General features: G+C 46.2%; 2 protein-coding genes and 1 long non-coding RNA gene across 3 annotated transcripts in view; 1 reads left to right on the top strand and 2 right to left on the bottom strand.

Moving 5' to 3' along the window:
* SLC22A3 (solute carrier family 22 member 3) overlaps positions 1-27,907 on the bottom strand; it is a 58,596-nt gene that overhangs the window by 16,657 nt on the left and 14,032 nt on the right. Inside the window, exons 2-5 of the mRNA XM_006115017.4 lie at positions 16,118-16,221; positions 12,917-13,071; positions 6,999-7,167; positions 4,335-4,452 (exon numbers count right to left, since the gene is read on the bottom strand). Coding sequence (XP_006115079.1) covers positions 4,335-4,452; positions 6,999-7,167; positions 12,917-13,071; positions 16,118-16,221 — 546 coding nt within the window. The remainder of the gene's footprint in view (positions 1-4,334; positions 4,453-6,998; positions 7,168-12,916; positions 13,072-16,117; positions 16,222-27,907) is intronic.
* LOC112544478 (uncharacterized) lies at positions 497-27,319 on the top strand. The gene is made up of 3 exons (XR_012902746.1): positions 497-636; positions 989-1,049; positions 27,202-27,319. It is a non-coding gene; the product is annotated as an uncharacterized LOC112544478 (long non-coding RNA).
* LOC142827525 (uncharacterized) lies at positions 17,874-24,196 on the bottom strand. The gene is made up of 3 exons (XM_075923128.1): positions 23,824-24,196; positions 19,614-22,408; positions 17,874-17,903 (listed from the first exon to the last, which is right to left on the bottom strand). Exons 1-3 carry the CDS (start codon positions 24,107-24,109, stop codon positions 17,874-17,876), a joined length of 3,111 nt encoding a protein of 1,036 aa, XP_075779243.1. The 5' UTR covers positions 24,110-24,196.

The raw sequence follows: 27,907 nt of genomic DNA, 5'->3' as shown, positions 1-27,907 counted from the left end.
TGAGAGTGGCCATTGGGGACAGCAAGCCCGCAGGGGACAGCTATCCGAGAGTGTTCACTCAGGGCAGCTGTGCCACTAAGGAAGTAGCCAGATTAGCTGGGGCTCCACCATCTTGCCTGTGAGCACATTGAGTAAATAGCCCACTGCCCCAACCCTTTCCCCTTCTCCTGGCCCTTGGATGGGCTGGGGGAGGAGGGCGGAGAAAAAAGGCCCGTAGGGCTGGGGGTTTGTGGGGCAAAGAAAAGGGCCCTTGATGGCTCGGGGGCTGGAGGAGGGAGAGGAAAGGGCTCCTGGTGGTCGGGGGGGGGGGTGGCCTGGAGGAAGAGAAAGGGCCCCTGGTACCCGGGGAGACTGGGACACTGGGGATGGGGAGAGAAAAGGGCCCCTAGTGGCTGGAGGACTGGGGTAGAGAAAGGGCCCCTGGCAGCTGAAGGGGTTGAGGGAACTGGGAGTGGGAGAGAAAATGATCCCCAGTGGCTAGGGGGACTGGAGGGGCTGAGAGGAGAGAAAAGGGTCCCTAGTGACCAGGAATGGAGGGGAGGAGACCTCCTGCCTGAGCCCTTCCTCACCCCCAGCTAATTCCTGAGTTGTTCACCCCCACACTGCCAGTCCCCTGAAAGACCTGGGCAATGCTGGGTAAGTCTTGCCACTCGAGTATATATACATATCTTTGATTCTGTAAAGCATATAACTAATGTGTTACAATAATTTGTAAGGTGTCATGCAGGTCAGAGCTTAGCTTGTTTGTGAAATGTGCCAGGTGAACTCTTACATTTCAAAACTGTCATTAAGTGAATGTATGAATTATCAGGCAAATGGAATATTTACATTAATTTCTATGCTGTTTTTGCAGTTTTTTTAATTGCAATAGAATATGCTGTTTTTCTGAGGACTATACTTATCATAGGAGAAAATATGAGTAACTGAAGATGGATATGCATTGTAACTAATTCAAAAAAATTCTTACTGTGTAAAAAAAATCTTGCAGATTTGGGCAAAGCCATCTACTTTCATGGAGGAAGAGCAATAACTTGAACGGATAAATATGGGTAAGGAAATATCTTTTATTATACCAACTTCTTTTAGGGTACATCTAGACTGCAAGGCTATTTCGGGATATCAGAAGTATCCTGAAATAGATACCCCACGTCCAAGGAATGTGTCTGCTATTTTGAAATAATTTTTGAAATAACGGACTCGCTACTCGGCATCCCTGTAAATCTTGTTTCACGAGGAATAAGGGATGTCTTGAAATAGGCTATCTAAAGATAAAGCACAATTTCGTAATAAAATCTCTTTTAGAGTGCAGTGTAGACTTACCCTTAGTGAAAGAGACAAGATTTCAAGCTTACATAGAGCTGAACAAGAGCTGTCTCTCTAAAAATAGTCATATATTATCACAAGAAGGCCTCCCAGGATAAAGGGTCTCTGATCTGCAGCCACACTCGGGTCTGCATACAAGAGTCTCTGGGAACCATCTTGTTATGTAACTTTTAAAGATGGCACTAGTTTAAACATTCTCTCTCTGAGGTCAGTGTGGGTTCCTGAGGCACAGGGGTTTGCAACATACCCACAAGAAAAATATTTTCAGCTGCCTGACTGTGAGAAAGCACAACCCTTAGAGTTCAAGCTGCACAAAAAAAGTCATTGACAGCAAAGTTCCCCACCAAGTGAAAAGAGGCAGTTTTGTCACTTCAAACCCATGAACCATAGACAACATCTATCCTCTGTTCCATTTGTGGAATATTATGAAACTTCACCAATGTTGTTCAGTGTGCTGCTGAGTGAATGTTTTCTGCAAACATTTTTTTAGCCAGTACCAAAATAATCATTTGCTTAAAAAAATCTTAATATATGTTTAGTGGTGGATACACTGCAGCCAGGGATTTTGTCCAGCAAAGCTAATGATTTAAAACATTCCTTGTAAGGCAAACTTGTCAGGTTCCAAAATCTGACATTTAAGTTCCCAGCCTGGGTTGCAGACAATCCCCTACAGACCTCTTAGCTGACTGTTGTTGGCAGGCCATTTATCTATATGTCCAAACATAAGAAAATACACTTTTGAAAGCATTCAGTGCTATGAGATACAGTACATGGCCATCTGTAATGCCATAGCACTATGACAACGAGCACTTAAACACATCAGTCCTTTCACCTCCATCCAGAAGCACAAGGGAATTCTGATTCCAATAGGTACCCTCCTTTTGCAAATGGTGAACTCATAGTCAGTGCAGATTCTGGTTCCCCTAGTTTAAATTTTGGCCACCTTCTTCCCTGACTCTTGGAAGGACAACAAATCAGTGGGCTTTAATTCAGAGCTCCTGCTAGATTCTCCCTGATAGTTAGTCAGTGGACCAGCCAGAGGAAGCAGCACCAACTCCAAAAGACCCTGATTCCTCCATGTGATTTGTCAGGGTTCCTGGAACCTCCTCTCCTTAAAATGAGGGTTCAGGATGTGGAAGAAAACATTGTCCTCACTCTGGGTTTGTAAGCAACAAGTAGCCAGAGGCAGCAAGGGAAAAACTGGTTCGGACAGGGGGGAAAGCCTCTCCCCCGCCCCCGAGGTAGATCTTCGAATAAAAGCAATTATGAAACAGTTTATATACTGTCTATTAGATATAATAACAACAACAATTAGTCTCCTTCCCATTACAAACACCAATGGCTAACAGTTATTTAGTTCCACCCAGATGCTCCTTATCTCAAGGTCCCTGCCAGAGTCAGCATTCTATCCTTATCTCCGTATGGAGGCGAGAGGAGAAGGCAGAGTCTAATTACAGATCTCGTGTTGTCAGGCCACAGACTTAGCCTGACTCTTGCTCTCTTGTTAACAAGACCAAGATGGCTGCACACAAATTCCCTTAGGGTATGTCTACACTACCACCCTAGTTCGAACTAGAGTGGTAATGTAGGCAACCGGAGTTGCAAATGAAGCCCGGGATTTGAATTTCCCAGGCTTCATTTGCATAAAGCCAGGCGCCGCCATTTTTAAAGACTAGGTAGTTCGGACTAGGAAGCTGTAGCCACGCGGCACGGAGTCCGCACTAGCAGACATTTAAAAATGGCGGCGCCCGGCTTTATGCAAATGAAGCCCGGGAAATTCAAATCCCGGGCTTCATTTGCAACTCTGGTTGCCTACATTACCACCCTAGTTCAAACTAGGGTGGTAGTGTAGACATACCTTTATTCCCTTTTCCTGCCTCCACAAGGAGAACTGACAAACCATGTGCAGGTTCAGAGAGTAAGTTCATACTGGCTATATAATGGTCTAAGAGAGGAGCATAGCATAGTGGGCAGCTGTGTCATTGCACAGTAGTGCTGCTACTGCCTACTTAAAACTACAGCACACTTAAATAACACTCCCATGCCTTAATACTTTCTCCTTCCCCTACAATCAGTGTGCCCTCTGAAATTCTGGGCAGCCCGCAACAAGCAGAATAGGCATAGAGAGACTATTGTGCTGTGCTCACCATGTTTAATGAAAAAGCATTGCAGTAGCAATCAAAGACTCAAATCAGGATTCAGGTATCCTTATGCTACGGTGACCAGCTATCTCAATTTTATAAGGACAGTCCTGATATTTAGGACTTTGTCTTATATAGGTGCCTCTTACTTCTCACCTCCTGTACTGATTTTACATACTTGCTCTCTGGTCATCCTACCATGTGCTAGGCTTTCTATAAATATGTAGAAAGCACAATCTACACTCTAAGGCCCTTTTGCTTTGTGTTGTTCCTACTCCTTTGCTCTGAACACAAGGTCTATCATTAGGATTGGTGAAGAAAAACATTATTGCAAGAAATATGACCAAAAAAGAAAATGAGAAACAACTTTGCTGGGGACTCTTTAACCAGCTCCCTGCTATTCCCTCCCCCACACTAAATATTTAGAACCCACTCCCTTATTCAACCTTTATTTTTTAGGGTTGAGAGAAATATCAGCTCCACAATGAGACTAATGGACAAGTCCTCCACATGGTGTATGTCGGAAGACAGACCACTGCACAATATCGCTTAAGTCATTCTTAAATACAAAGGCTCCTAGTGATGTAGGATGTCTAGTACAGTTCTTTAAAAGATGGGATGGTTTGTATGAATTTTACATTAGTGACTCAGCACTCCCCTCTCTCATAACTTCTTGAAAATGTTCTCATTTCAAGATGACTCCTTTCATTAAACCTACTCCTTCATTCTTATGAAGAAAATAAAAAGTGACTCAGATAACCTGATGAGGCACTATACAATTCTTGTAAATCAAACAGAATATATTCTAGCAGAGCTGAAAGGCCAATGGTTAAATATAAAAAAAAACTGGAGCAAACATATGGTAAGTACCTCAGAGTAATGTGGCGAGAGATGTTTCCCATTGTGCTTGGCAACAGTGCGCATAATTTTTAATGCCTTTTCCCCTTTTTTGCGTGTCAGTAACCAGCGTGGAGATTCAGGAACTGCCCTGTAAAGCAAAGAGGGAGGCAAGGATTTTGCTTAATAGTCATTGTAGAAAACAATGAGAATCATCACCTGCATTTACATCTAATGCATTGATTCTTCAGCCTCCCAACAAGATAGAAATGATGGATCCAGCTCTCCGTCAACCTTCAGCTTGACTCTCAAAATAATTCATGCCATAAACGAGCAGGAAGGTCTTGGACCACAGCTTGAGGACTATATTGTCCACAATTCATATGCAGCATTCAGTCATTTAAAAAACAACTGATGTTTATGGTTTAAATGTATGTTTTTTCTTCAAATAGTTGTTAGTTCTTATTCAACTTTACTGAAAGCTTCCTAAGGCCCAGAAGCTGGGTGATAATAGTGATAGGACATGTAACTTTTTACCTCTATATGTAACTTTTTACCTCTACAGTGGAAGTCCTAATCTAGGTCCGACCAAATGATTGGTTGATGGCCTATATGCAAGGAATGGTTGGCCCTGGCCTAGTACTTAGCATACGCACTGCAGTAGCAGTTGTGTTGGTCCCAGGATACTAGAGACACAAGGTGGATGAGACAATATCTTTTATTGAACCAACTTCTCTTGATGAGAGAGATAAGTTTTTGAGACACACAGGCTATATCTACACTGTACTTAAGCTCAAAATAAGATACACAATTTGAGCTGCACAAATTGTGTATCTTATTTTGATCTTATTTCAAAATAGCTTATTTTGTAATTTGGCGCTATCTACACAGCACCAAATTTTGAAATAACCCACTATTCCAAAGTATCCCTTAATCCTCGTGGAATGAGGTTTACAGGGACGTTGAAATAGTGAGCCTGTTATATTTTGAAATAACAGACTTGCTGTGAGGACAAAGGATAGCTAGTTCGGAATACTCCAGTATCCCAAAATACCACTGCAGTATAAATGTAGCCCTAGAGAGCTCTTTGTCAGATCTCCAGACTTCTTCAGCTTGTTTCTCTCACCAACAGAAGTTGTTTTGGTAAAATATAGGCACTCACCCACCTTGTCTTCAGTGCTTAATTTAAAATGGGGCTCTTGTGGTGCGGGGAATGGGGGCCTCGGGTTCCACCTCTCCCTTTGAAATGTAGCTACAGCTAAGTAGGAGCAGCTGATTCAGCAGTACCACATACTTCCCCACGTTGCCCTAACTCAGGCATGTCCAAAGTCCGGCCCGCGGGCCAATTGTGGCCCGTGTTCCGATTTAATACGGCCCCCGCTTCCTCCCCCTCTTCTGGCTCCCCGGTGCTCTTTTGAACTGGCGCGCCCAGCGCGCCGCTTCCGGGTGCACCGCCACCGCCGCCGCCGCCGCCCATGGCCTCCACGGTCCTAGAGCCTGCCCTGTAGGGCACGTCCGCAGCCCCGCTCCCCCGCTTAGCTGCGGGTTCACCCTGCCCCCGGGCCGCCATGAGGCCGGCATTCCCTGCGCTCTCCGCCAGCCTCCGACCCTGCAGGCACTCCGCCTTGGGGCTGAGAGTGCGGGGACGGCCCTCACGCATATTCACTTCTTCAAATCTGGCCCTCTTTGAAAAAAGTTTGGACACCGCTGCCCTAACTAAAGTACTTCAACCTCAACTTGGAGGACCACTCTTACAAGAAAGAAGGTACGGTAGTTCACTCTCCATTCCTGTTCCACCCTGGGCATTTTCCTCTCCATTCAAATGAAACATTGGTTGTGGTCAAGCCAAACACACAAGTTAATTAACATCTCCACAAGGGTCTTGCTCACCCCTCAAGTGTTTTCTGCACTTGGAAGGTCCCCGACCTTCCTATAATCATTTTGTAGAATACTGGTTGAGGGACTCATACTGCCACAGAGTCAAAGAGCAAATTAACAACAACAGCAACAGAAATAATATTTAAAACTTCTAATGGGTGTGGTTCTACCAACCATTGTTCTCTCCCTTCTTTTCATACTTGGTACATCGAACTCTGCAAGGCCAAATTCAGTGCTAGTGTACCTCCCGTGTACTCAGTTTAATTATATCAGGGAACAATTTTTGGTTCAAACTGTTTGCTTGGCCTTGTGGACACCTAGAAAAGAACTGAGTGAAATTCCTTGGCTAACACTGGGATAGTATTCAGGCACAAATAAATGTAACTAAACTTTCAAAAACATGTTTTTGAGATCCTCCAAAGAAGTTTAATCTATAGTCCATGCCTATGAGACTTCTACAAGGCTGCCAGAAAACTTTGGAGGATGGACCCACTGGTAACAGAAGACCACCCATGTAAATATAGGTATAACATGAGGGACATTTTTAGTGATTCTAGACCTGTAAAGACCTATTAGAAAATGTCAGACTATGGATCTTGTAGTTTGAATGATCAGAAAAGCATTTTATCAAGCCACAAAGTAGTTTTTTCCACTTCGTATTTTACCGTATATTCTTATTAGATTTGTAACCAGTTCTTAGTCTGAAATGCATCCAACAGTAATTTCTCGAAAGTTCAGGGAAACCTTCTCTTTAAGAACTCTTTGATCTAGACCTGAATACAAAGCATGAGCCTACAGAGATCAAAATAAACACATTACCAGTAATACAGCAGGAAAAGGAAATTGGGGAGTGTTATGGCCAGCTGAATCCCCTGCCATGTGGGAATCAGGTAAGCAATCCCAGGGAGAATCATGATTCCAAGGGTGAAGAACATCTGTATCACAATTCCAACAATCCTTCGCTGATCTGAGCCAACTATCTCTGTTACTGAAGAGAGGAAAAGAACAGAATTATTGAACAGAAATAAACCCTATTCTGATTAAAAACATTATGTTTGCAATGTTGGGTCACAGTTATGCAGGGGTTCTACCTTGGATTGCTACTGAAGGTCTTCATTTTTCTAAAATGATATGTGATCCATAACCTTGAGGGAACTATTATAGAGGAGAAATAGGGAGGAATGATATATCTGAGTTACTGTGGCTTGGCTGGTGTATTGTTAGCATTCCACATCCAGAACTTTTTGCAACTGGGTGATGTATTTTTGGTCCTGCTCAATAGGTTCCCTATAGCTGGACTCAGACACCATTGACAGCAAGTAGTTACGGCAACAGCTTGACAGGAGCAGAACTCTGAAACATTTTGCATCAGGCTAGTACTAGTGTTAATTCTCCAACACAGAGAAGAACTGGCAGTGTTCATTTTCCCTCCCATTTCCTCTTTCTGCAACTATCTTCTTTCACTAAACAAAAGAGAGAGTCTACAGAACTGTAGGATTTATCTACAGATTTGACATTGTTACCCTGGACCAAAAAAAATATTAACTGGTTGGTGTATTACAATGCAAACTTCTCCTGTCATTAACATCTTGTATTTCCACATCCAAAGCTATATATAATGGACTCATCCAGCCCACTTAATTAGCCTAATTAACACAGGTCCTACAATTGACATATACTTCTTCTGCTGTTATATTTAGATAAGTCTTGGTTTCTATTATTTCCATCCCAATTCATCTGAAGAAGTGGGTTTTACCTATGAAAGCTCATGATTCTATATATTTTGCATAGACTCTAAGATGCCACAGGACTACTTGTTATGTATGGGTAGAGGTGGAGCTGAAGTGTAGACAAGCCCTTAGGTTGTTAAGTACCTACATCAGTTTTGAAAAAGGACCATGCATTATAAGGCTATATCTATACTACAGAGTTAAGTTGACTTGGTAAGTATTAGGTAAATTAAAGGGTTGCTGATGCTGCCTTTTTGGCAGGTGAGACCTCCATGAGGAAAATATTCCTATGGCCATAGCAGCCTACTTGGCTCTGCACATTTGTGAAGCTAAGGGGAAAAACTTAGAAGCGGCATTTTGACAATGAGTCCTCATAATATGTCTCTCTGTAATGCATTCAGTCAGGCATTGTTTACTTGCCACTTTGAATGACCCTTGCAATGATTGTTGCCCGAGCATTAACTGTAGTCTTCAAATGTGCTGATTGCTACTGTGCAGAAATTCTTGAAACAACCTCCATGTGAAGGACACAGATAAAAATTCACAGTATTTCTAAGACTAAACTTTTATTAACAGCAATACACAGGTTTCCATTTCATACAAGGGACATGACACTGAGGAGCATTCTCTCAAATTAAGCTCTCACAGCTGTTTGTAAGTCCAGCTGTCATCATGAAACATGGAATGCACGGAGTACTGTGCTGCACCACATGAAACGTGAGAAATGTAGAGAGCTGAAGGCCGTTCTGTATGGGCTGCAGGCTGAGTTCAGCACAGATGTGTTCTAACTGCAGCACAGTCAGGGATCTCTGCATCTCTGGTCCTCCATCATCTTTGTCATCCATTCCTGTCCCTCATCATAATCTGCTGCAGGCCCTGTCTCCTCTCCAGGCTATGCATTCTGAATTTTTCATTGATTGTCTCCCTCCAGACTCTGTATTCGCTCTCTATAGCATTAGATGATTGCAGCACCTCTCAAACATATCCTCCTTACTCCTTCTGGCACACTTCCTTATCCAACATAGGCACATCACTGATGTGAAGGAGCTGGCCCTCAAAGGCACGTCTGTATAAGCAAAAGAAACAATAAACAGAGGCAGTTTTGTGCATGCCTTCAGTTTTGAATCATAAGTTACATTCACCTTTTTCTCATTTTCCCTTGGCAATCATGCAACATGCCCAGAGCATGAAATATGATGAGTTTGACCTGGGGTGAGGTTCAAAATGAGACAAAGGATCTGGCTAGTTTCAGAAGGGGAATAGTACAAGCACTAGGAACTAGTACTTAGGGACACTATTCTGAATATTGGCACCATTTTCCCAGGCAGGGATGATCAAAGCTGAACTCTCACTCCTGAGGGTATCTGAAGACACACAGGTGCATTTCCGGCATGTGTGGGGCCTCAGACAAGGTCACCATGCTGCTCACCTACATGCTGCTTTGGTTCCTGAAGAAGCAATTGCCAATTGGTGTGGCAAAGTTTCTACAGTGAGGGAAAAAGCCAAGTAGCACTGCCAAGGAAGCTTCAGCAAAGGATTGCAGATTACCTCCTGAAAAGTTTCCTAGTGATCTCTGTGGAGGATTCCTGGGACATTCTGGTGTGTATTAATAAACTTTTCTCAAGCCCTCCCACTGCATAGCTGCACATAGTAAACTTGTTAATCTCTATCCCTTTTTCCACATCTGATGTGTAACAAAATAAAGCTGAGCTCTGCCTCATGGCATCATGTAGTATCAAAGAAAAAAATTGTACTTACTAGGGCTCCCCTCTCCAGCTTCATGTGCACCAGAGCTCTAGTGCTGGGACTGGCTACACTTCTCCAAAGTCAAAAAGAGGTTGTGGCTCATCACACCACTGACCGACCCTGTCACCTGTCCCACATCCTTCTCCAACTCCGCTTCTGCATCCACCACTTTATCCTCAGGGTTGACTCTGCTGGATGCCAAGGTCCTTGCAGAAGCAACACATCTTCAACCATATTTCTGGTGTGGCATTGTCCTCCCTTGCTTTCTGGTAGGCCTGCCTCAGCTCCTTGATCCTAGCATGGCACAGCTGCATGACCCTTTCATGCCTTTTCTCCTCCATGCCACAAGCAATCTTCTCAGAAGTTCCTACTTCTGGATCAGAGTTCCGATTCCACAGCCTCCTCTTCCCACACACCTAGCAGATCCTACAACCCTGGTGTACTTTAGATGAGAGTGCATTTGCCGTGATGAGAATTCTCCATGCTGAGCAAATAGTGGGATTTCAAAAATTCCCTGGCCTTTAAAAGGGGAGGGACAGATGCTTGTGTATCTGCTGACCAGAACAGTCATGATGGGCATTGTAGGACACCTCCTGGAGGCCACTTTGCAAGACATAAGCTAATGTAGTGTCTAGACTAACACAGCATGGCTTTAACTTTGTTGCAAAAACTCTATGCCTCTCATCGAGGTAGCTTTATTATATCAGAGTAGCAGGGAAATTATATCAGCGGGAGGAACATTGTAGTACACACCTCTACTGGTATGTCGATAAACTCTGCCTTTTGTTGATAAGCCTTGTCTACATCACACAATTTTAAGTCTTTTAAGCCTTGCTATGCTGAATGATTTAAGCCCTAAATCTCTACAAACCTGGGGTTTAGTCTCATAAATCATTCAGGCACTTACAATTTTTTTAACCAAAACCTCACAAACAACAACTATAAAATACAACAGTAATGGTCCAAAATGCTAAACCTTGTAGTAGTTTTATTACTATGGTTTTGGACCACTCTTGCAGTATCTTGCAGATTTGTTCAGGTTTGCAAGCACATTTGCTGAGTCCATTTCAGAAGTTCCTGCTCTTTAATAACAGGTCATTTTATACACTTGAAATAAACTGGAACACTTACAATTCTGAATATGGAAGCATTGGAAGATGGCAAGTAGGAATGCCATAGCATTACCTCTTAGGACCTATCCTATTCAACTTATTTATAAATGATCTAGAGAAAGGGGTAAACAGTGAGGTGGCAAAATTTGTGGATGATACCAAACTACTCAAGATAATTAAGACCAAAGCAGACTGTGAAGAACTTCAAAAAGATCTCACCAAACTAAGTGATTGGGCAACAAAATGGGAAATGAAAGTTAATGTTGATAAATATGAAGTAATGCACACTGGAAAAAATAATCCCAACTATATATACAATATGATGGGGATTAATTTGGCTACAATTACTCAAGAGAGAGATCTTGGAGTCATTGTGGATATTTCTCTGAAAACATCCACTCAGTGTGCAGCAGCAGTGAAAAAAGTAAATAGAACGTTAGGAGTAATTAAAAATGGATAGAGAATAAGACAGAAAATATCTTATTGCCTCTAATATAAAACCATGGTATGAATACTGCATACAGATGTGGTTGCCTCATCTCTAAAAAGATATATTGACATTGGAAAAGGTTCAGAAAAGGGCAACAAAAATAGTTAGGGATTTGGAATGGGTCCCATATGAGGAGAAATTAAAAAGACTGGGACTTTTCAGCTTAGAAAAGAGGAGACTAAAGGGGGTATATGATAAAGGTCTATAAAATCATGAGTGGTGTGGAAAAAGTGAATAAGGAAAAGTTATGTACTTATTCCCACAATATAAGAATTGGGGTCACCAAATGAAATTAATAGGCAGCAGGTTCAAAACAGACAAAAGGAAGTTTTTCTTCACTTGCACACAGTCAATCTGTGGAATTCTTCGCCAGAGGCTGTGGTGAAGGCTAGGACTTTAACGGGGTTCAAAAAAGAGCTAGATAGATTCATGGAGGTTAGGTCCATCAATGGCTATTAGCCAGGATGGGTAGGAATGGTGCTCTTAATCTTGAAAAGTGAACTTGTTGGGACAAGATTACATTGACTATCATAAAGTTGGACCTCAGCTAAGTTGATATAATTTATAAGCAAGCCTTGTCAACTTTGTTCATATAAACTAAATGAATTGGTGGAGATGAGGTTTTCCTTAAAACTTTTAAGCAATATTCTAGCATTTTAGAAAGTCCTATAGCTCTTGGAAAGCAGGGATTGTCATGTATATCTTTGTAAAGTGGCTAGCACAATGAGTTCCTAACCTAGTGAAGACCTCTAGGCACTACTAAAAGAAATAAGCCCCTTCAAAAATTCTGAGGAAAATTGATTTTTATGCATCCATTCACAATATATATAGTCAAGAAGATTGCCATTAGTTGGGAATGACTAGATAGACAAATATCATAATGTCATTACATGAATCTGTGGTACACAGTGCATGCAGTTTTGATTGTCCCATCTCAGAAGATACATTAGACTTGGAAAAGTACAGAGAACGGCAACACAAATGATTAGGGATACGGAACAGCTTCCCTATCACTAGGGCTGTTTAGCTAGAAAAAGAGATCACTAATGGGGTATATGATAGACATCTATTAAATAGAATGAAGAAAAAGTATTATTTACTTCTTCATTGAACACAAGAACCAGGGGCCACCTAATGAAATTAATAGGCCATAGATTTAAAACAAACCAAGCAATGTGTTTCTCCACACATCACACTGTCAACCTGTGGCAAAGCTATAACTGGGTTAATAAAAGAATTAGATACCTTCATGAAGGATAGATCTATTAGTGGCTATTAGCCAGGATGGACAGGTATGCAACCCCATACTTTGGATGTTTTTACGCCTCTGACTGTCAGAGTCTGGGACTAGATGACAGGTGATAGTCATTCAATAATTGCCCTAATCTGACAGACAGGATATTGGGCTAGATGGACCACTAGTCTGAACTAATACTGCTGTTCTTATATTCTTATGGTCCCTCTGTGGGCTGCTTTGGAGCCAGACAGTCATGTGTCCTGTTGTGTTCCGGTGATGACCTATTTCCATTGGTTCCATTCACCTCATATCTTTGGTGAACAATTGTGCAGTTCCCACTTGCCTTCATATTCAGGTAGTCTGTTTACCAATGTCCATTCCCTCTATCTCCCCAGCCAACAATGAAAGAGTACAGCTCTTACCAATAACATAGGCTGTCATCCAGGTTCCCTTTCCAAATACACCTTGTAGGAAACGAAAGATCAAAAATATGGAAAAGTTTGGTGCAAATGCCACAGCGAGGCCACATAACCCTACTCCAAGGCATGATAAGAGGTAAATACAGATTCTTCCATATCTGCCCAAAAAAATGAGAGAGAGAGAAAATGTTGAAAGGTAACTAACATTTTCTTTTAACTCAGTTTAGAGTTGGAATTGAAATATTCTTCAAAGTTTTGACTTAATGCTATCAATCTTTTACGCTTTCCCACCACTGGGCCTTAGAATGTTGTACTAGCTCCTAGAATGTAGAATTCTCTTCTCCTAGATACTCATCTCAGCCAGGGGTGGCTCATCAATACAGGCGAACTAGGCGGTCGCCTAGAGCGCCAAGATAAACGGCCGTTGAGGGCTTTGGAGGTGGGGTGCCGATACTTTAAGTACAGGCATGGATTATAGAAATTAAAATTCTCCTTTTGAAATACATAGGACATTTGCTACTGACTTCAACTTGTGCAAGATGTTACCAATTTTAAGTCTAGTCATGCCCTGTGTAGGAAATGCTTCACCCATTTTTAGAATGCCAAATGAAGTAGCCTCATAAATATTCTGTTTGGAGCTTATACTGTCTGTCTTCAAGTATTTTCATTTTGTATTCATTAGTATTTACAGGCAGTCCCCGAGTTACGCGGATCCGACTTATGTCGGATCCGCAGTTACGAATGGGGCCCTTCCTCTCCCTGGTCTCCAGCAGACCAGGGAGAGGAAGCAAAGTGGCGGAACACGGGGGCAGCGGACAGGGCTGTCCGCTGCCCACGCACTCCATGGCTTGGCTCTGCTTTGCCCCCCCCCCCCCCCCTGGTCTGCAGACCAGGGGGAGGGGGGGGGGCAAAGCAGAGCCAAGCAGCGGAGCACGCGGGCAGCGGACAGCCCAGACGTGTCTGGGCTTTCCGCTGCCCGCGTGTTCCGCTGCTTTGCTCCCCGTCCCCCTGGTCTGCAGACCAGGGGGACGGGGATCAAAGCAGAGCAAAGCCACGGAGCTCGAGGGCAGCAGGACAGCCATGGCGCGTCTGGGCTGTCCCGCTGCCCCCGTGCTCCACGGCTTTGCTCCGGACACCTGTGGTACAGCAGCTGGGGCGCTGCCAGTTGGTCCCGTAGCGCTGCTCTGGGCGCTACGGGACCAACCGGGCAGCACCCCAGCTGCTCTGCCCCAGGCGTCCTGATTCAGCCACTGCTGAAACTGACCAGTGGCTGACTACAGGAAGCCCCTGCCCCGGGCTTCCTGGAATCAGCCACTGATCAGTTTCAGCAGCAGCTGACTTGGGGATGCCTGGGGTTCTTAAGTTGAATCTGTATGTAAGTCAGAACTGGCGTCCAGATTCAGCCGCTGTTGAAACTGATCAGTTTCAGCAGCGGCTGAATCTGGACGCCAGTTCTAACTTACATACAGATTCAACTTAAGAACAAACCTACAGTCCCTATCTTGTACGTAACCCGGGGACTGCCTGTAATTTTAAGCATTTTATCCCAACAATATTAATGGACAAGCCAAACCTAGCTACAGGCCCAAACTAGAGTTGGTTTTAAAAATGTCAGATTTTAAATACATATTTTTCACTAGAATAAAAACTTTCATTTTGCTCAAAACTTCATTTTTTAGGCTAAAACCCAACCAACTTCCCCTCCAGAAACTGAAAATAATGTTTTTAAACAAAAGGAAAAACAATGAGGACTTTTTGGGGGAAATGGAGGACACAAAACAAAACTAATAAGAAAGGTTGACCCAAATTATTTTTTAAAAACTTCAAGAAGAAAAATTAGTATTTTTCTGTCAGCTCCAGGTAAACCACTGAACTCTGTGGTTCAATTAGAGATCCAAATATTGGGATTGGTCCTGCATTGGACAGGGGGCTGGACTTGATGACCTTCTGAGGTCTCTTCCAGCTCTATGATTCTATGATTCTATAATAATATAAATTATTTCTATTATTATTTCATCCAAGACACTCTCTCTGATTTGATCACAAGATAAATAGTCTACAGTTGCTGCCCAGAAATGTTGTCTTCATCCAATGTTAACTTTGCTTTAAATCCCTTTATTCTGAATATAGCTAAGAGAATTCCTTCAAACAATGATTTATCTGCTCATTCACTTTCCTTTTTTCTGTTTATGAGTTATCCATGTAAAGATTACAATTTTTTTCTTTAGTTGGTTCTTTTAAAAATATTCTCTTAAGAACTTTCACAAATAATCCTTGTGGTCTACTGTATTTGAGAGCTTAGTTGTGAGACTTCAGTATGTAAAAGTTGTACTGTTTGCTTTTGATTGGACACATAGGTCACGTTTTAGATTTAACCCCCCCCCCTTCTGGATAACCATAACTCTTGGTATAATCAGATTTTCATTGTAAATGCGTATGTTTAGGAGTTTATTGTGTATTATCAGAATATTCCCTGTACATTCTGCCTAATAAAATCATGATATTCATGGATAGCAAATAAAAAAGGGAGAGAACAGCCAAATAGTACACTTTAAAATTAGAGAAATATTCATCTACAGTGAAATTCACTCCTGCTCTTTGGGTTGTCAAGAGGGATTCAGACAATTTAATTCTGACTTAATTCCTTATAACAGTGCTACCTCCTATCTTGCGAGAAAGGTTGGACCTACGTAGTCCCTAGCTCTGCTGTTGAACCTGTTTACAGGGCTGGATTTTACTCACACTTTCTTTGCAGTATTCAGTCAGCTCTAATAATGTTCAGGACTCATGTGTGAACTGAGAGGGTTGAAGCACTGAGTTTCTTTCTCATCTATCAAAGTAGCTGCTTTCTACTTCAATGGCCCTATGCCCCACCTCAGAAATTTACAACCCTGAAACTCTCTAGGACGCTTGCTTTTCATTTCTATGTTTCTCTGCACTTCCTGAGTCCAGATGTGAATAGAAGTCATGAAATACCAAATGGCTCTTTTCACACTATTTTAAGTCCTAAACGGCCAGGAAGTATTTAGAAACCTCATGAAGCTTCCAGACCAATTTTACAGACTCAGGAAATTTACATGAGCTGTGACTTTCTTATTAGAATGAAACTGAATCTCCAAACTTTGAATATTTGCATAAGGTAATTATAGTGCAAGATGTTTCTGCTTCTGTGAGGGTAGAGTGGTATTAACACACATACTTTACCTGTCTGCAGCATAGCCTAGAGTGAATGCTCCTGTCAGAAACCCCAGATTGAGGACAGCTTGTGTTAGATCTAGCATCCAGGCATTGGCACATACAAGGTTATACTGTGGGAACAAGTAAGAGATTTAATAAGATTTCTCTTTCCCCCATCTCCCGCCAACACATAGAATTTTTTGTATCAAAGTAGAACATTTTAACAATTGTACTGCTCCAGGACAAAAAGACCTGAGCAAAAACCTGATCACTATGTGTGCGTCTATACAGCACCCTTACCTCAAAATAAGCTACGCAATTTGCGCTACACAAATTGCATAGCTTATTTTGAGGTTATTTCGAAATAAGGTGCTATTCTGAAACATCCTTTATCCCTCATGCAATGAGGTTTACAAGGACTTTGGAATAGTGAGCCCATTATATTTCAATATAACAGGCTTGCTTTTAAGATGCGGAATAGTTATTTCGGGATACTGGAGGTATCCTGAAATAGGCTACGTCTACACAGTAGAGCTATGTGTTTGAGAAACCACCTTCAAGCTTGGTTATTCTTTATCACCTCAGCCATTGCCATCCCATGTCAAATCTCCCTTTTTAATTGAAATATAATAAGATTATAATCTGGGCTGCTCCAATATCTCTTGAATTCCATAGTATTCCTTTATCCCTATCAGTCTGGTCCAGAGACTGCACTGATGTTGCTGGCTGATTATCTCTTCATAGTGGGAGACCAGAGCAAGATATCACTTTATTGGACTTATTAAAAAAGTTAGTCTATAAGGTGCCCCGGGACTCCTCGCCGCTTTTGCAGATTCAGACTAACACGGCTACCCCTCTGATACTTGGACTTATTAGCAGCTTTTGATACTGTTGATAATTTTGCCTAATTTGTGAGATCTCAGTGTGTGGAAATAAGTCAATTGTTTTATTTGGATTCTCCCTTCTAGAGGCTCTCAGAGCAAGCACTGTTTCTTATTGATTGGTTTCAGATTAAAAGCCATCCATATTGCCATCTTTCCTATTCAATGTGTATTTGTTCAATAGCAGGCCCAGATGGCACAGAGAAATGTCTACAGTAGTGAGTCCAGATCCCTGCATGTCTAGTCAACACACGGAAAGTGGCTCCTCCTTACCCAAAGGCTGCTATGTTTCAGGCTTTGTCCTCAGAAGGGAAGGCACTTGAACTGTGTGTTGTTTTATAGACTGAGAGCACAATAGTCTTTTCTGCTGGCAAGGAAAAGCTGCATCTGTGTTTAGCTCAGAGGCAACGCGGACCTATCACAAGGGATAACACTAACATCTCCAAACATTTTAATTTGCAAAAGTAGAAATATTTGACCTGTGAGGATGCCAAAAACAAATGTCAAACCAATTTTTGACAAGCTGAAAATGTGTTTTTGCTGTAACTTTCCCAGACCCTTCCATTCTTTATATTGTAGCAGCTGTTACATGGTGATAAAATACTGCTCCAGCACTCAATTGAAGACTTCATGGGGGAGGAGGGGAGATCAGAAAGAAATATAAAACCAAATAAAAAAAATCTATTTGTTGTGTGGATAGTAATTTGTTGGCAATTACTTTATAGGATCCTTTGAATAATTACATACCGATCTAGCTCAGTAAGTCCTGCAGCCCTTATTGGAGACAATTTTTTATTTCCAACTGGATGTCCCTTTCAACAATGGGGGCTTAGACAAAAGCAATGGTAAGAATAAACGGAGGTAAAATTCTCAGCAGTTTTGGACACTTATTAAATAGCATGCTAGAAATAGCCACAATTTCCAAGGATTAGCTGTAATAGATAAGATGAATAATATTTTACAGATGAGTTAATTGCAGTACCAAGCATTTGTAACACATATAGTATTTCAAGTTCACTCTCATAATAATGTGTATCAGAAAAAGATGCTCAAATACCACAATAGAAGGGAGCATAGAAGTATTTAGAATGAAGACTGTTCTATTTCACACAGATTTTTTAAAAACAATAGTCTGAAGATAACCACTTAAAACCATATTGAGGCACTTAAAGAAGTGGTCTGATTTTTTTCAAGTGCTGAGCACACTATTGGTCCAGTCATCTCACTGCTGCTCAATGCAAACTATTAGGTTATCAGTGCTTTTGAAAAGGTAGGTTATCAGTACTCATTTAGGGTACATCTACACAGCAGGACTAAATGCGAAATAAGCTACCCAACTTGAGCAATTGCGTAGCTTAAGTCAAAATAGCTTATTTTAGCTTTTGGCGCTGTCTACAGCAGTAAGTCTGAGAAAGAGCACTCTTCCTCCAAGTACCCTTACTCCTCATAAAATGAGGGTTACAGGAGTCAGAGTAAGAAGTCCTCTGGCTGGACATTATTTTGACATTATGGCAAAATAACTGATTGCGTATAGATGCGGACTATGTTATTTCAGAATAACATTAGTTATTCTGAAATAACACTACAGGGTGGACCCTTAGGTGCCTGAAAATGGACTTAAGTGTGAATCTCAGCTTTTTAAAAAAGGAAGTTTCCAGGCTCTAAGGTGGTGGGGAAAAGTTTGACAACATGACTCCTAAAGTTCCAACACAGAAGAACAATTAAAACTCTGTGGCGGGGCACCGCCCGCCTCCGTCCCCCTTCCCCTGGGAAACAAAGCGTTGACCCCCAGCCTGGGGGCCTAATCTATAATCTCAGCAGGCCCGGCGGCCTAGTCCAGCACTTGCAGCAGGCCCAGCGGCCTAGTCCAGCACTCGCAGCAGGCCCAGCGGCCTAGTCCAGCACTCGCAGCAGGCCCAGCGGCCTAGTCCAGCACTCGCAGCAGGCCCAGCGGCCTAGTCCAGCACTCGCAGCAGGCCCAGCGGCCTAGGCCAGTACTCGCAGCAGGCCCAGCGGCCTAGTCCAGTACTCGCAGCAGGCCCCGCGGCCTAGTCCAGCACTGCGGGGTGGGGTAGGGGGGTCCGGGCCCTCCCTCTCCACCGGACCCCAACCCAGGGCCCTAATGGTGGTGGGTGGTTCCCACCAACGGCTCAGCGGGGGGTCCTCCCCCAAAACATGCTAAGCCCACTGGGGGGGGGTTTCCCGACCCCTTGCCCTGGGTTACTTCCTACCCCCAATCTGGCAGCCGACAGAGGTCCCACCTGGCGATGCTGGGTTGCTGGCAGCAGCCTCGTCCGGCGGTCTTGTCCCTGGGGCAGGGGCACAGGGGCGTCTTCTGCAGCGGGGCGGACGGCCACCGGGCGTCGGTGTTGGGGGCGTGCTCGCCCCAGGGCTGGTGGTAGCCGCAGCGGTGCCTCCTCCGGCTCTGGATCTGGCGGCAGGTCCGGCGGCGGGCCTGCAGCTTGGGCCGGAGCTCCTGCCTCCCCAGCGGTCCGCCCCAACTGAGCAGCCCAGCAGTCTTTTATAGCGAGGCTGCACTCCGAGCATGCCCAGTAGGGCTGTGGGGGAGGGGCGTGTTCTGCCCAATAAATGGGCTCCCCTTCCTCCTGCTCAGTGCGGGGCAGGTTCGCCCCGTCACACACCTCCCCCCTTAAAAGGTTTCTTTCCGGTGGCTCCTCTTTAGGAGCTATGCGCGAAAGAAAATCTGCATTGCCGTGCACCTTTCCTGGTCGGTGCGCCACCTGAAACGAATATGGCTGCAAGGCTAGGTACCAGCGCATGATACGCGCATTGGTGTCTTTCATTGTTTGCAACCACCTTAAAGGGGCGTGATCCGTCACTACCAAAAAGGTACTCCCCAGTAAATAATACCTTAGTGCGTCCACGGCCCATTTCACGGCCAGTGCCTCCCTCTCTATGGTGGAGTACCGGGTTTCCCTCGGGTACAACTTGCGGCTTAAGTATAGCAGCGGGTGTTCTACTCCCTCTACCTCCTGGGATAGCACGGCCCCGAGTCCTACCTCGGAAGCATCCGTCTGTAGGATGAAGGGCCTGTCAAAATCCGGCTGGGCTAATACCGGTCCCCGGGTAAGGTGGTCCCTCAAGGTCTGAAACGCCCTCTCGCACTCTGCTGACCACTCTACCCGCCGCGGGTGTTGGTTTTTGGTCAGGTCCGTCAGGGGGGCTGCTATGGTGGAAAAGTTAGGGACAAAGCGCCGGTAATACCCCACCAACCCCAGGAACTGCCTCACCTGTCGTTTCGTGGTGGGAGTGGGGTATTCTCGGAGGGCCTGGATTTTATCTATTACGGGTTTCACCTGTCCCTTCCCCACCGTATACCCCAAGTAGGTTACCTCTTCTTTCCCTAGGTGACATTTGGCCGGGTTCGCTGTTAACCTGGCTTCCCCTAGGGCCTTCAATACCTCCTCTAAGTGGGTTAGATGTTCCTCCCATCCTTCGCTGTACACAATAATATCATCGATGTACGCCGCTGCATACGCATTGTGGGGTGCCAAGACTTGATCCATCAGCCGCTGAAATGTGGCAGCGGCTCCATGCAGTCCGAAAGGCATCATGGTGAATTGGTAGAGCCCAAAAGGGGTTGGGAATGCTGTTTTGGCTTTCGTCCTCGGTGTCAACGGGATTTGCCAATATCCTTTAGTGAGGTCCAGGGTCGAAATATATCTGGCCCTCCCCAGGCGTTCTAGTAGTACATCTACCCGGGGCATGGGGTAAGCATCGAACTGGGAGATGGCGTTCACCTTGCGGAAGTCGATGCAAAACCTCACTGAGCCATTGGGCTTGGGGACCAGCACTATGGGGCTCCTCCACTCGCTGCGGGATTCTTCCACCACCCCTAGGGCCAACATTTCTTTTAGTTCTTGGCGCACGGTGTCCCACATCTTCCTGGGCAGGGGACGGTGACTGTCCCGTACTTTCTGCCCCGGTTTTGTGGCAATGTGGTGGCTAATTAACGGGGTCCTTCCTGGTTTAGCGGACAACACATGTGGGAATCGCGCTATGAGTTCTTGTAGCTGTTGCTTTTGTCCCTCCTTTAGGTCTTGCCCAACATCTACCTGGGGGTTCTCCCTCAAGGCTCCCACTTGTGGTCCCAACTCGTCCTCTGGGGGGAAGGGGGTGATCATCATTGCTTCCCTCTCCCTCCAGGCCTTCAGGAGGTTTACATGGTACACTCGTAAATCTTTCCGCCGCCCTGGTAGCCTCACCTCGTAATCGACTGGCCCGATCTTCCGCACGACTTCGAAGGGTCCTTGCCATTTTGCTAATAGCTTGGACTCCGAGGAGGGCAATAAGAGTAACACCCGATCCCCGGGTTGAAAGCTCCGCATCTTCGCCTTTTGGTTGTAGTGGCGTGCTTGTGTTTCCTGCGCCGTCCGCAGGTTCTCCTGGGCTAGCCGGCCCAATTCTTCTAACCGCTCTCGTAGTTGTAACACGTAGTGGATGGTCCCCTGGGCGCGTCTCTCTTGTCCCTCCCAAGTCTCTCTCAGTAAGTCCAGAATTCCCCGCGGTCGTCGGCCATACAATAATTCGAATGGGGAAAATCCCGTGGAGGCTTGGGGGACCTCCCTTACAGCGAAGAGAAGAGCGGGCAACCATCTGTCCCACTGTCGGGGGTCGTCGTCGACGAATTTCCGCAACATTGACTTCAGTGTCCTGTTGAACCGTTCCACCAGCCCATCCGTCTGAGGGTGGTACACGGAGGTTCTCAGGGAATGGATGTTCAGTAGGCGGCACAACTCCGTTATCAGCTTGGATGTTACGTTGGTCCCCTGGTCTGTTAGGATTGTCTTCGGGAGACCCACCCGGGCGAACACCTTTAAAAGTTCGTCAGCAATGGCGCGAGCTGTCGTGACCCGGAGGGGAATCGCTTCTGGGTATCGAGTGGCGTAGTCCACAATGACCAGAATGTCTTTGTTCTTATTGGCGCTTTGCTCCAGCGGCCCGACCAAGTCCAACCCTATGCGTTCAAAGGGCGTCCCTACCACGGGCAGAGGGACCAACGGGGCTCGGGGGACCCCTCCGGGGTTAGCCCGCTGGCATTCGGGGCATGATGCACAATAGTCCCTCACCGCATGATGTATTCCCGGCCAGAAGAACCGCTGGGCTAGTCTGCACAATGTTTTTTCCCGGCCCAGGTGGCCTGCCCAGGGCACATCGTGGGCCAATCGCAATACCGTCGTCCGAAGCCGCTGAGGTACCAGCAGCTGGCAGATCTCGGCTTGGGTCTGCGGGTCTTGGGTCAGGCGGTACAGCAAGTCACCCCGTATCTCGAACCTCGGGCCTTGGGGCCCCCCTAAGGGGGCCCGGTCCCTCGACTCGGGTCCTCCCGCCTGCTCCCAGGCCCGGCTGAGGGTTGGGTCGTTCCTTTGTTCCTCTAGGAAATCGCCATCCAGGGAGAAAGCAGTTTCTTGGGGATCTATGGGGGGGGCGTCAATTCGAGAGGGTTGTGAGGTTCCCTTCCTGGCCCCCCTTGAGGTCCCTTCCCCGGGGTCTTCTTCCATCGGCAGTTCTGTTAGCGCTGCCTGTGGCTGTTCTGGGCCTCCCCCCTCGGGGTCCCCTCGCCTGTAGCCCTGTAGTAGGGTCCAAAAGTGGGGCCAATCTCGCCCCACTACCACGGGGTAAGCCAGTCGGGGGACTACCCCTACGCTGCACCTCTCTTCGTGCGCCCCGATCGCTAGCCTCACCTTAGCGGTGGGGTACGTCCTTACCTCCCCGTGGATACACTGCATTCTCACCGGGGGCCCCCATTGCTCTGGGTCACCGACTAGGTCTTCTTCTATCAGTGTCTGTCCACACCCCGTATCCACCAAGGCTGTGGTCTCCTCCCCTTGCACCTTAACCGGGATGAGTATCTTTGTCCCCCCTTCTTTCTGCGGTTGCACCCCCGCTACTAGTACCTGCCCATAGCTGCAGGCCCTGGGGGTGCCCCTCTCTTTCCCGGGGTCTCCCTGGCGGCTCCCTGGGCGGCCTGCCCCCCTCCGGGCTCCTCCGCCAACCCAGTGCCCTCTCAATAGGGCTACCGCCTGCCCCAACGTCTTGGGCCCCTGTCGCCGCATCCACTCCCTGTCCTCCTTGGGCAAACTCTTCAGGAGCTGCCCCACAGCCTCCCTAGTACCTTTCCGGGGGCCCATCTTCTCCCGGGCCCCCTCGAGCACCTGCCCGACTAAAATCCTGGCCTTTTTTTTTTTTTTTTTTTTTTTTTTTTTTTTTTTTTTTTAAAGCACCCCCAAAAAAAAGGAAACCCCTCTCTGCGCCCCCTTTTACTCAAGGGGGGGGATTATGCCCACCTTCTCTACCAGTTGTGGCGGGGCACCGCCCGCCTCCGTCCCCCTTCCCCTGGGAAACAAAGCGTTGACCCCCAGCCTGGGGGCCTAATCTATAATCTCAGCAGGCCCGGCGGCCTAGTCCAGCACTTGCAGCAGGCCCAGCGGCCTAGTCCAGCACTCGCAGCAGGCCCAGCGGCCTAGTCCAGCACTCGCAGCAGGCCCAGCGGCCTAGTCCAGCACTCGCAGCAGGCCCAGCGGCCTAGTCCAGCACTCGCAGCAGGCCCAGCGGCCTAGGCCAGTACTCGCAGCAGGCCCAGCGGCCTAGTCCAGTACTCGCAGCAGGCCCCGCGGCCTAGTCCAGCACTGCGGGGTGGGGTAGGGGGGTCCGGGCCCTCCCTCTCCACCGGACCCCAACCCAGGGCCCTAATGGTGGTGGGTGGTTCCCACCAACGGCTCAGCGGGGGGTCCTCCCCCAAAACATGCTAAGCCCACTGGGGGGGGGTTTCCCGACCCCTTGCCCTGGGTTACTTCCTACCCCCAATCTGGCAGCCGACAGAGGTCCCACCTGGCGATGCTGGGTTGCTGGCAGCAGCCTCGTCCGGCGGTCTTGTCCCTGGGGCAGGGGCACAGGGGCGTCTTCTGCAGCGGGGCGGACGGCCACCGGGCGTCGGTGTTGGGGGCGTGCTCGCCCCAGGGCTGGTGGTAGCCGCAGCGGTGCCTCCTCCGGCTCTGGATCTGGCGGCAGGTCCGGCGGCGGGCCTGCAGCTTGGGCCGGAGCTCCTGCCTCCCCAGCGGTCCGCCCCAACTGAGCAGCCCAGCAGTCTTTTATAGCGAGGCTGCACTCCGAGCATGCCCAGTAGGGCTGTGGGGGAGGGGCGTGTTCTGCCCAATAAATGGGCTCCCCTTCCTCCTGCTCAGTGCGGGGCAGGTTCGCCCCGTCACAAACTCCCACATTTATTATGTTTAAAAATCTGAATTTTGTAGCCAAGTTGTCAACTTTTGGGAGCCAAACTCATCCTTTTTGAATGCTGACTGATATTCACTTGTGACTCCTACTTCTATAAATCTTGGCCAGAATGTATAGAACCGTTCAGTTCTTCCAGGAACTAACCTTGTTCTGCATGAAATATCTCCTTAACATCCCACTTCACATAGGTTGTTTCTTTTTCAAGCACATGGCCATTTCTGAAAGTGACATTAGAAGTACTTGTACATGCCCTGACATTTTCACTGGTCAGAAATTTCAGGAAGAATGTTTGAAACCACCCCCACAGGCAAACATAACCTGCTTGGTCTTTAAAACTAGCTGACTAGAAAATACAGGGTCAGCTGATCTCCTGTAGAGTAAACTATAGAATGGAATAGGCAAAGAAGACAGCGAGAAGAAAAGCAAGAGGGGCACCAACCTCCTCCTTCTCTCCACCTGAGCCTGTGGAAGTCACTCTACCAGTCACTGTGATATCTTGGAGCATAACTAGCTAGAGGGGTGAGATGGAGTCAGAGAGCAGTCACCCTGTGTGGTACACTCTTCCGCAAATATATTGAAAACTGCCAGAAGAATCTGGACCAATAGTCCCTGTGATTTAATGAGAATTAAGGTTGCTCAACACCATATAAGGTTAAGGTCTTAGAGGAAGAGACCAACCTAGCAAATGAACAAAGGCACTCAGTGTCCGACCTTGGTTAAGAGCTCTTCACCCAGGAGACCAACACAAAGAAGGCCTATTTAGCAATTGACAACTTTGCTTGCTCTTAAAGGAGAAAGCCCTGACAGAAGATTTCTTTCCACAAGCCCTGCAATCAGAGAAATAAAATAGGCAGAAAAAGTAAAAATTATTGTTTTATCAGAGCTAATAACGGACTATTATGAGCACAGAATTAGAAGGATTTTAAAATGAAATGCTTTAAAATAAACACATCATGAAAGGAAAATATTCTTTATCTCTGAAAGTGGCATAAGGCTTATTGCCAGTGTTAGATCCACTCTGCCAGGAGAACTAAGATTACCTGAACCCTTCAAATCAAAGCAAATTCACCTTTCACGTCTATGCATTTGTGGTGCCATGCCACTTTTAAAACAAAAAGTTGAATTTCAATTTCATTCATTTGGCTGTAAGTAAGGAACAATAAAGTCAATAGAATTGCAATGGTACAAAACCAGCATAGCTGAGATGAGAATCTGACTTATTGCCTATACATTTGATCCCATAGATGTCTAAGTATCCTGTTTTGACTCTTGAATTATTGGCTGGAACAGAATTCTGAGAGTAGATGTAGAGATCTCATTGAAAATGTGAGCCCTACTTTTCAAGCAGGGCTGGCTCTAGGTTTTTTGCCGCCCCAAGCAAAAAAAAGTTGTGTCTCCCCCCCTTTTTTGTTGGCTTTTACACATATTTGCATTTTGCAAATTTTTTTTTGTTTTCATTTTTGTCCTGGCATTTTAGCCCTATAAATAGCAAATATAATTTTATTTTTTTTCCATAAAGGCAAAGGTGCTTCAAGTAAACTCCCCCTCCCCTTTCACTTGCTGCTGGGTCACAACAGCCTTTTCCGTGCCCTGTCCAGCCCCTCCCTATGGACAAGCACCCCTCACTCCTAACCCACAAGGGGAGCAGGGTGCAGGGACAGCGCAGAGCCAGAGGGCCATGGGGAACAGGGGGAGCAGGGTTCACCATGGGGAATGGGAGGCGCAGAGCTAGAGGTGTGCGGGGACCAGGGGAAGCAGGGAGGCTGGGGTGCACAGAGCCAGCGGGTGCAGGAAACAGTGTGGGGGGTACGGAGGTGGTGCGGGAAACGAGAGGCGCAGAACCAGAGGGACGCAGGGATTGGGGTCGTGGGGTGCAGGGGAGGCACGGAGAATGGGACGAGGGGAACGGGAGGGGCAGAGGGATCAGGGTCTGGAGCAGTGTGGGCGGCACAGACCCAGAGTGGTACAGGGAAAAGGGACTGCGGGGTGCAGAGGGGGCACAGAGCCAGAGGGGTATGGGGACCGGGGTGCAGGGGTGGCGCAGGGAATGGGCAGCGCAGAGTCAGAGGGGCACAGCGATGGGGGGAGCAGGGTGCGGGGTGCAAAGGCGGCGCAGAACCAGAGAGTTGCAGGGAACAGAGAGAATAGGGGGACCAGGGTGCAGGGGAGCAGGGTGTGGGACACAGAGGCGGCGTGGGGAACAGGTGACGCGGAGTCAGAGGGGCGCGGGGAGGGGCAGGAGCAGCGAGCCAGGCGGCCAGCAGGGAGTGGTCTCTCTCCAGCAAAGGGGGCTGGGGCCGCAGCAGGACTGGAGCCAGCGGGGCAGTGATGGAGCCTGGCCACTCCGCAGCCAGCTCCCGGGGACACGCAGCCAGAGCCGAGCTCCCGTGGCCCTTTAAAATCGGCAGGGCGGGGTCGGGCATTGCCAGGGACGGCTGCTTACCTGGAAATGTGCTTCCCCAAGCACGTGCTTGATTTGCTGGTGCCTAGAGCCAGCCCTATTTTCAAGCCTATTCTTCTAGGTCAAAATTTGTCTCATTGCAGAGCCTCTACACTCCTAAACTCAAGACATGCTTTAAAAGAATGGAAGCCATTGTCTTGTGCTGCCTTTTGGATTAAAAACAGTGGGTGGGTTTTTCAAAAGCACATCTAAGTAATGTAGGATCATAAGTCACAGTGAAAAATCAACAGCCTCTTAGGTGCTTTGGAAAAATCCTGCCCATTATTATTAATATTCTGATAATATTTAGACACACCCTAGAGAGGACTAAAGCCCTATCAGGCTAGATGCTTTACAAATACAGGCTCCTTACTGAAAGCTGTTCTGTGCTAATAGAGGCCTGCTCGGCAATCCACTGACATGCTTCATGAAACAGCTTGAATAATTGGTCTGTAAAGATAGATGGGTTTCTTGCCTTGGAATGTTAGTACTCTCAGTCCTTTTAAAAGTATATATTTATTTTTTGTCATGAACAGGGTGAGGAGAAGCAAGAGTGCACCAAAGAGAGAGGAGAAAATATGCTTCCTTCACAATGCCCTTGTACATCAACAAACATTTCACATTGTGCAGCTGACAGCTGAAATAAACTGTTTCCTTAAAAATATCAAATACGTTAAATCACTGGTATTTTCCATGAAACAAGAGAAGATGGATAATAGTAAGGCACCATGTGCTCTTTCAAAAGGATTTATAGAGTAAAATGCTTAAGTAAATTAACAGATCCTTTATAAGTCAATCCTAAGAGTTACTGAGGTAAAACTTTTAATATTTAAATATTCTTGACTCTGTTTTCAGTTGTTATTTTTTATCTCAGAATTCTTGGCTCTGTTTTCAGTTGTTATTTTTTATCTTTGCAGTTTCACTTAAATGCTCTTTATATAAACAGTGTTGTTATAGCTCCCAGGATATAAGAAAAACGAGGTATGCGAGGTAATATCTTATATTGGACCAACCATCGGTGCTGGAACTAGCAAAGCTGGGAATGCTGCCACAACCCCATGGCCTGAAGTGCTTTCCGTCACATGCAGTGTTTAGAGTTTGGTCCAATGGCTCTCAACATCTCTGGAACCAACTTCTGTTGGTGAGAAAGACAAGCTTTTGAGCTTACACAGAGCTCTTCTTCATCGTTTTCATCAACAAAGTTAACCTTTAATGTAGAATTATATATAGTGCAAAGAATTG

The sequence above is a fragment of the Pelodiscus sinensis genome, chromosome 3 (genome assembly GCF_049634645.1).
Source record: "Pelodiscus sinensis isolate JC-2024 chromosome 3, ASM4963464v1, whole genome shotgun sequence".
In the NCBI taxonomy this organism is placed as follows: Eukaryota; Metazoa; Chordata; order Testudines; family Trionychidae; genus Pelodiscus; species Pelodiscus sinensis.
This window is presented reverse-complemented; position numbering and strand designations above follow the sequence as displayed.

Coding starts and splice junctions, on each gene's coding strand:
- LOC142827525 (XM_075923128.1), bottom strand. CDS start 24,109: ATGCTCGGAGTGCAGCCTCGCTATAAAAGACTGCTGGGCTGCTCAGTT. Junction 22,409..23,823: donor CAGCAACCCAGCATCGCCAG/GTGGGACCTCTG, acceptor CCCCCCCCATAG/ATCCCCAAGAAACTGCTTTC. Junction 17,904..19,613: donor GAAACCTTTTAAGGGGGGAG/GTGTGTGACGGG, acceptor TATCTATTACAG/CTAATCCTTGGAAATTGTGG.